Source organism: Cetorhinus maximus, chromosome 7 (assembly GCF_964194155.1).
Source record: "Cetorhinus maximus chromosome 7, sCetMax3.hap1.1, whole genome shotgun sequence".
Taxonomy (NCBI): Eukaryota; Metazoa; Chordata; class Chondrichthyes; order Lamniformes; family Cetorhinidae; genus Cetorhinus; species Cetorhinus maximus.
In genome coordinates this window covers 111,068,909-111,076,927 of record NC_135885.1, presented here as the reverse complement: position 1 = coordinate 111,076,927, position 8,019 = coordinate 111,068,909, and the positions used below count along the sequence as shown (strand labels likewise).

At 38.2% G+C, this 8,019-nt stretch overlaps 1 protein-coding gene across 1 annotated transcript in view; it reads left to right on the top strand.

Annotated features, from left to right (window-relative positions):
* The first annotated feature begins 629 nt into the window (after nt 1-629).
* Nucleotides 630-8,019, top strand: part of LOC144682433 (claudin-10-like) — a 114,386-nt gene continuing 106,996 nt past the window's right edge. Inside the window, exon 1 of the mRNA XM_078544839.1 lies at nt 630-849. Within this exon, the coding sequence (XP_078400965.1) occupies nt 630-849 (220 nt within the window). The remainder of the gene's footprint in view (nt 850-8,019) is intronic.

Genomic DNA, 8,019 nt, shown 5'->3' with positions numbered 1-8,019 from the left:
TCTTAGAGTTCAGTTATTGAGCTTTATGGACATGGTCATGTTGCCGGGATACCTGGACTGCTATTTCTTTATAATCCGTTACCTAATACCTTTTCAGAAGTAGGTTCTTTTGGCGGAGTGGTTTCAATTTGATGGTAGGCCTATTTTGAACTTACCCAATCAGTATTTACAGAAAGTGTTGCCTTCAATATATGCATTAACGTGTTAATTTGCTCACGACTAAAGTATGACTATAAATTCATCTTCCATTCAATATTGATAAAATATATGAGATTGTGGACCCCGGTGATATTGTTTTCCTGGATATATCTCTAACAGTTTTGTACATTTTAAACTTGTATCGGGAGAGCACTGGCAGCCTGTGGTACTTACGATATTTAAAGGTGTTGAACAGTGACTATCCTGTGACGTAAGGTAACTCACAAGTTTCAGTGAAGTTCAGTTTCACTTCACCCCAGAGAAACTGAGGATAGGATGCACATCCTCCCGAGAAGAACAAAAGCCAACAGATCGGTCAGTTTAGGCTGATTGCTTTTAACTCCTCCAAAACAAGAATCTGCTGAATTAGAATTAAGTTGTTTAAAATCATAACTAGTCGTCTATATCTTTACTTTTCGAAATTCCTAAAGATGGCGAATATGACAATTGAAATCGTTGCCTTCATGTTATCCGTATCTGGTTTTATTTTGGTATCTTCAACATTGCCCACAGACTATTGGAAGGTCTCTTCCATCGACGGTACAGTTATCACCACTGCCACTTTCTGGGCTAACCTTTGGAAAACGTGTGTGACTGATTCCACTGGAGTCTCCAACTGCAAAGACTTCCCATCCATGCTGGCACTCGATGGTTCGTGATATTAACAAATAGTCAAATGAGTCATTTCTAACTCTTGGTCCTCGCCTCTGCTTGCTCTTTACTTGCTGCAGGTGTAATGGTACCGGGCAGATTCCTTTCTTTTTTATACTTTCTGGTTCTATTGTTCATTCAATTCCTGTCAATCTATATGCAAGTTGTAGTCTTGCGTTCACTAACTAGAATAATTTGTCACGTATTGATATTGGACATTTTGAAGGGAAGGGATTTTATCCATTATCTGTGGCAGAATCATTGAATAATCTTTAAAAAAAAAACAGAAAATGCTAGAATTACAGAGGAAGTCCGTATGTGAATTAAAAAGATGGGTCGATATTCGGGTTCTGGACCGTTCAGTTCTTTATTAAAGGTAAACTATTTTTCTCAGATGCTTACAAACCTGTGGTGTATACAGGCATGTATAGGTTGCCAGTATTTGCAGTCATGCCTTTCGCTTTACTACGTACCTCTGCTCTTCTAACTTTCTATATTATATTGTAAGAGAATTATACACTATGTCCTTCTTATTCGAAGCAACTCTCTTCCTCTCTTTTATTCCCTCTCTACCTAGTGGAAGTCTCTCTTTAACTTTTATATTTTGCCATTTATCTATTTTTCTCATAATGTTCCACAATAACTGCATCTTTGCTGTTTTCTGGATTATTCTCAATTCTACTTTCCTGTAGCTTCGAATATCAGCATTTCTGCTGCGAATGTGTTTCACAATCTTACGCACTTTGAATAAATGTTTTTGATATGACTTTGGCTTTTAAGATCACATTCATTGTTTCTTCACGAGCAGCGGCTAGGAATCTGCAGATTTGCGCAACCCACTGGCCAAAACTAAATTGCTGAAACCCTGCCCGCAGTGGTTAACTCGCTTCATGAGGCTATTTGAACAAACTAAAGCAAAAACTGTTGGTCTTACAGCCCCTTTCATCAGAGGTACCTCTAGTTCTGGACTTTGATCTGTGCTTATCTGAAATGTCACTTCATTAATGGTAATCTGGATGTTTTGCATCTCATGAGATCTTTATCATTAAATACTGCGGCGCTGTGTTCACCATGTCATTCTCCAGAGACTGTAAACCTTTCTGCTTAGATGGAAGTACCTTGTTAGTGTTATCCTAGCCATTTGTTTAGTTCCATTATACTTGTACGAGTTTCAATATTGCAGAAAGGGATCACAAGAGTCATGAGATTTGCCTGTCAGTGTAGCTCCCTGTCTGAACATGTTTGTAGAACAGAGCCAGCCTTGTCCTCCCAAACAAAATCATTTCCAAATCGACAAGCATATTGTGCTAGTTTACGCACTGAAACTAAGAGAGGGGAATAACCTCACCTCATTGGGTAAATGCCTATCGTAATCGATACATTTGCTGTACCGATGTTGTACTATCTCAGTTAAAATGATCCGACCCTGGTCTTTCCCTGTTTCTCATCATGCAGCACACCACCGCCCACCCTCCCCGCCAACCCCGACCGATCTGTCCACACAGAAAGTAATAGCTGACTGAATTGAAATTGTTTTGCAACCATCAGCAAGATGGTTGCCTAGCCAAGCTGTTCCAGTACAGCTACAACACTGGCATTTATCCGGCTATGTGGACCAGATATGTCCTGTCCACAAAAAGCAGGACAGATATAAACCAGCCAACTACCGCCCCTTCAGTCTACTCTTCATCATCAATAAAGTAATGGAAGGGGTCATCAACAGTGCTATCAAGTGGCACTTGATTAGCAATAACCTGCTCGCTGACACTCAGTTTGGGTTCCACCAGGGCAACTCAGGTCTTGATCTCTTTGTAGCCTTGGTTCAAACATGGACAAAAGAGCTGAACTTTTGAGGTGTGGTGAAACTGACTGCCCTTGACATCTAGGCTGCATTTGGCCAGAATGTGGCATCAAGGAGCCCTAGCAAAACTGGAGTCAAAGGGAATCAGGTGGAAACTTTCCACTGGTTGGATTCATTCCGAGCACAAAAGAAGATGGTTGTAATTGTTGCAGGTCAGTCATCTCAGCTCCAGGACATCACTGCAGGAGCTCCTCAGGATAGGCCCAACCATCTTCAGCTGCTTCATCAATGACCTTCTTTCCATCATAAGGTCAGAAATGGGGATGTTTGCTGATGATTGCACAATGTTCAGCACCGTTCATGACTCCTCAGATACTGAAGCAGTCCATGTCCAAATGCAGCAAGACCTGGACATATCCAGGCTTGGACTGACAATTGGCAATTAACATTCATGTCACATAAGTGCCAGGCAATGACCATCTCCAACAAGAGAGAATCTAACCATCGTCCCTTGATATTCAATGGCATTACCATCACTGAATCCACCACTATCAACATCCTGGGGGTTACCATTGACTAGAAACTGAACTGGACTAGCCATATAAATACTGTGGCTACAAGAGCAGGTCAGAGGCTAGGAATAGTGTGATGAGTAACTCACCTCCTGACTCCCAAAGCCAGTCCACCATCTACAAGGCACAAGTCAGGAATGTGATGGAATACTCCCCACTTGCCTGGATGAGTGCAGCTCCCACAACACTGAAGAAGCTTGACACCATCCAGGACAAAGCAGGCTGCTTGATTGGCACCACATTTACTCCCTCCACCACTGATGCACTGCAGGAATTCACCAAGGCTCCTTAGATAACACCTTCCAAACCCATGACCACTAGCATCTAGAAGGACAAGGGCAGCAGATCAATGGGAACACCACCACCTGGAGGTTCCCCTCCAAGCCACTTGCCATCCTGACTTGGAAATATATCACCATTCCTTCACTATCTCTGGGCCAAAATCCTGGAACTCCCTCCTTAACAGCATTGTGGGTGTACCTACACCACATGGACTGCAGCGGTTCAAGAAGGCAGCTCACCACACCACCTCAAGGGCAGCTGGGGATGGGCAATAAATGCACAGCCTGCGAAGCCCACATACCGTGAATGAATATTTTTTTTAAATGAGGAAATAGGAATATTTTCTCTCCATTGTATGGCTAGTGAAATTATAAATACATCCTTAATACTTTTGGGATTTCGCCAGACATGACAGCCAGAGTAAAGCTGCTTTCTGATCAGACCATGTTGAAATCAGAAGTACTCATATGAAAGTTGGATTGTACTTTATTTATTTATAATTGTTATAAGACAGCCTTTTGGTAAAGCTGAGTTATTTAAAAATCCCAGAGGGAAACTTTAAGCAACTGTCATAACCTATATTTTCAATTGGTATGTTTGAGGTGCAGCTCTAAATTCAAGAATCAGACTACCAGTTCTCGAGAGGTTTTATATTAAGCTAAATGAGATATTTTATTAATTTACACACGTTAAATATATATATATGGCTACAAATTACTACTATCATAACTTTTAACAAATTCCTAAACTAATCTCCATTAAGGCAACAGCAGCCCATAGATTTTTAAGGAGACATCAAGCAAAGCATTTTCACCTTATGAATTCAAAATGAGGTTCCTTTCACTTTGGTTCCTGTGGAGTCAGTTGGAGGCTTACAGCTACTTTGATCTTTCATTGTCTTTGTCCTGCACACACAAACTGCTGAAATTATACCTAGCTCAGCTTATTGAATGTAAATTCTCATTGTATCACCAGCCTCTTCTAACAATAAAACCCCTTTCAAAGTACCAATTTTATTAGCAATAAAACTTATTGCCTGGTCTCTGCTCACTAGGTGCTAGATTTCACCCTATGTCTTGAATGCTCTATTCAAAAAATGCAAATGCACTCTAACTCTCTTACATCTCAAAACTAGTACATATCAAAGCACCCAGACTAGCTGGCTTTAATCCAATTAAGACACACCCACAGACTAAACCTCTATATTAAAAGAGAAATATTTTCCAATAATGTTATATATATTTGTAGCTTCATGACAATAATGCATAGTGATTTATTTTCATACGAGTTTATAAGAGTAACGACTAGGGAGAAATGTGGAATGCGGATAGAAACTTCCGTAATCACTTGGAGCATATTTACCACTGAGCTCTTTTTGCCCTGTTCATTCAGGTTAAATTATCTCCTGTCAGGCGAGGCTCATTTACTTTTTCAAGTTCCTAAATGTTCCCTCTTCTAAAGTTAACTTCATTGTATTCTAGATATTCATATATTTCTAGATATTGCGACAAATTTTAAGCATCAAATAACCACGTGCACTGTTTTTAGTAAAATCCGTAACCTATACAGGGATCTCACAAATTAATGCCGAAAAATCCTGTAAGTGTAATGAAACAAGTGATCTAATCTCACTGCTATATCAGAATAACCATGTGCTTAATAACTATAACTTATCCCTTTCACGATCTACTGAAATTTCAAAGAACAGATTTTCAATTTTATATTTTACAATAGTTTGAATAAAATTTTTTTAAAATATGAATGGGATTACATTTAAGAGTGGAGATCTTAAATTCAAAACATGCCAAGACATTTTAATTTCATTTTGAAGAGTTTATTAAATTGAGAGACTGAGATGGCAATACTTATGGTAAGATAATTAGGTTACCAAAAATTGATTTCCATCCTGATTTCAGTTAAAAATCGTATGTTTCTAAACTTTCGTCGTTTTCACACGACAGTTCCAAAATGCAACAAAAGCACGTTGGTGACTGAGGTATTCCGATCACCGTTTAAAGAAAAGCTTTTCTGATTTTACACCTCAGGGGGTTAACAGCCCGATTGGTTCACACGTGAGGCATCAATTTTAGAGTAAAATTTCACGGGCATCAATTTCAGAGCAACATATATTGTGCAGGTAACTGTATATGCGGAAATAACTCTGTGTATGTTTATACTGGACAACTGGATTAGATAGATATGGATACATTAGATAGGTTATTACAGATTACGTATTACATGATAGCTGATAGGATGGATAGATTAGAAATGTGACAACATTGTTTTGTTGCAATTCTTTAATAGTTAACTTGCAACTATTTCAAGGTTGTTTGACCAGTGTTATAGACTCTGCTGACTGACTTGATTAAAACAAGTTAGCAACCTGATGATAAAACACAAATGATTTGTGTCCTCGCATGATTGACAAAGTCCTTTATTTTATCCTCATAGTAATCTAGGGTTATCCAGCTTATTTTTATTTGTGTAAATATTCAATGAATTTCCTTGGAAACGTTGTCATTAATCTAAACTTCTGCCAGCCCTGAGGCATTTTGATTTCATGGTTGAGCAGGTTAAAATGTCATTTAGCTACAAATGCTGACAATAAATCTGATCTGTGTGTGATCTTGTCTGCTTCAATTGTTTACCTTTTTATTAAGAATAACCGCTTTGCGTCTCAATGAGCAGCAAACTGAAAAAATATAGGTCAATTGACCATTAGGGCTAGTAGCTGTTCAGGATTGAATGTCCTCTCTACTTGCGTTATCAGAAAGAAAAACGTTTGTTGCTCTTTTGTTGGTATGTAAAATGCATTTTGTGACTTTTGGAATATATTCACTTTGCATGCAATTTGGATAAGACTTAGATGTCATTGTATTAAATGAACCACATATATGGTGGATTTTATAAATATACCGGATATGATTTGGAATCTAATACATTTAACTCTGAAAGTGCACTTTTTCTGATACAAAGGGACAAGAGGAGCAGTCTAAATTTCCACACCAAATTTAAACTCAGTAACGGTTCATGCAAAATGATATTGGTTTACTTGTGGAATTTACACAAATTGTATGATTTTAAACTTATAAATAACCGTTTACACAAATTGAATGCTACTGCTATTGCTTTCCAAATCAATTAAAATGCATTTTCCGGAATTGCTTTAGAAACTGAAATTTATCTACTAACCCTGAAACAAATGACAATACAAACCACAATTATTGATATATTTGAAGAGTGGGCTTTGATGCTACATCAGCTACACTGACGCATATACTCTAAACTCTTAGAAACTACAACTGTTGAACTTGAGTATGAAAACATCCTTTCAAATATCCTGTCCCCTATTATTTATAATTGGGTTTTCATTGAATCATAGAATCTTAAAACAGAGAGGGAGGCCATTCACTCTATTGTGCCTGTCCCAGCTCTTTGAAAGAGCTGTCCAATTTAGTCCTATATCCCAGCTTTTTCCCTATAACAATGTAAAACAGTCCCCTTCAAGTACATGTCTAATTGCCTTTTGAAATTTTCCATGGAATCTGCCCTTTTGGGTACTGCATTTCTGATTTTAACAACCCTTTATGAAAAAATTCTCCCAATTTTCCCTCTACTTCTTTTGCCAATTATTTTTAAGTTTATTACCTTTGGCTACTGACCTCATTGCCAGAACAAACAGCTTTTATCTACTTGCCCTATCTAAACATCACACAATTTTAAACACATCAATTACATCACCCCTTAACATTCATTGCTATAAGGAGAGCAATCCCAGCTTCTCCAATCTCTCCACATAACTGATGTACTTCATCCCTGGTGTCAAACTAGTAAACCTTACTGTACTCTCTCCAAGACAATGACATCCTTCCGAAAGTCCAGTGTCCAGAATTATGCAATATACTCTAACTGAGGCCTAACCACATGACTTTTTTATTTTTTGCAGTTGATGCCCCTATTTACAAAGTTGAGTATCCTATATACAGTCTCAACTGTGTTCTCTACCACCTTCAAAGACTTTTGAAGATTCATCCCCAGGTCCCTCTGCTCTTGCACCAACTCAAAATAGCACAACTTGGATTATACTACCTTTCCATGTTGTTCCTCCCAAAGTGCATCACTTCACACTTATCTGCATTAGATTGCATTTGCTATATGTCAGCCCATTTCACTACTTTTGTCTATAACTATATATGCGTAGGGAAAATGGTAAAATGGCAGAAGTAACAGCTCTTTATCTGAAATGCAACATTTGTAACAAGATGGATAAACTGATAGCATATATATAAATAATTGAGTATATGGTACCCATTACAGAGACATGTTGCAAAGTGACCACGGCTGGGATCTGAATATTCAAGGGTATTTGACATTTCAGAAGGACAGGAGAAAAAGGAAAATGAGGTGGGATAGCTCTGTTAATCAAGAATGAGATCAGTACAGTGGTGAGAAATGATCTTGGTTTGGATCAAAATGTAGAATCAGTTTAGGTGGAGATAAGAAATAGCAAAGGAA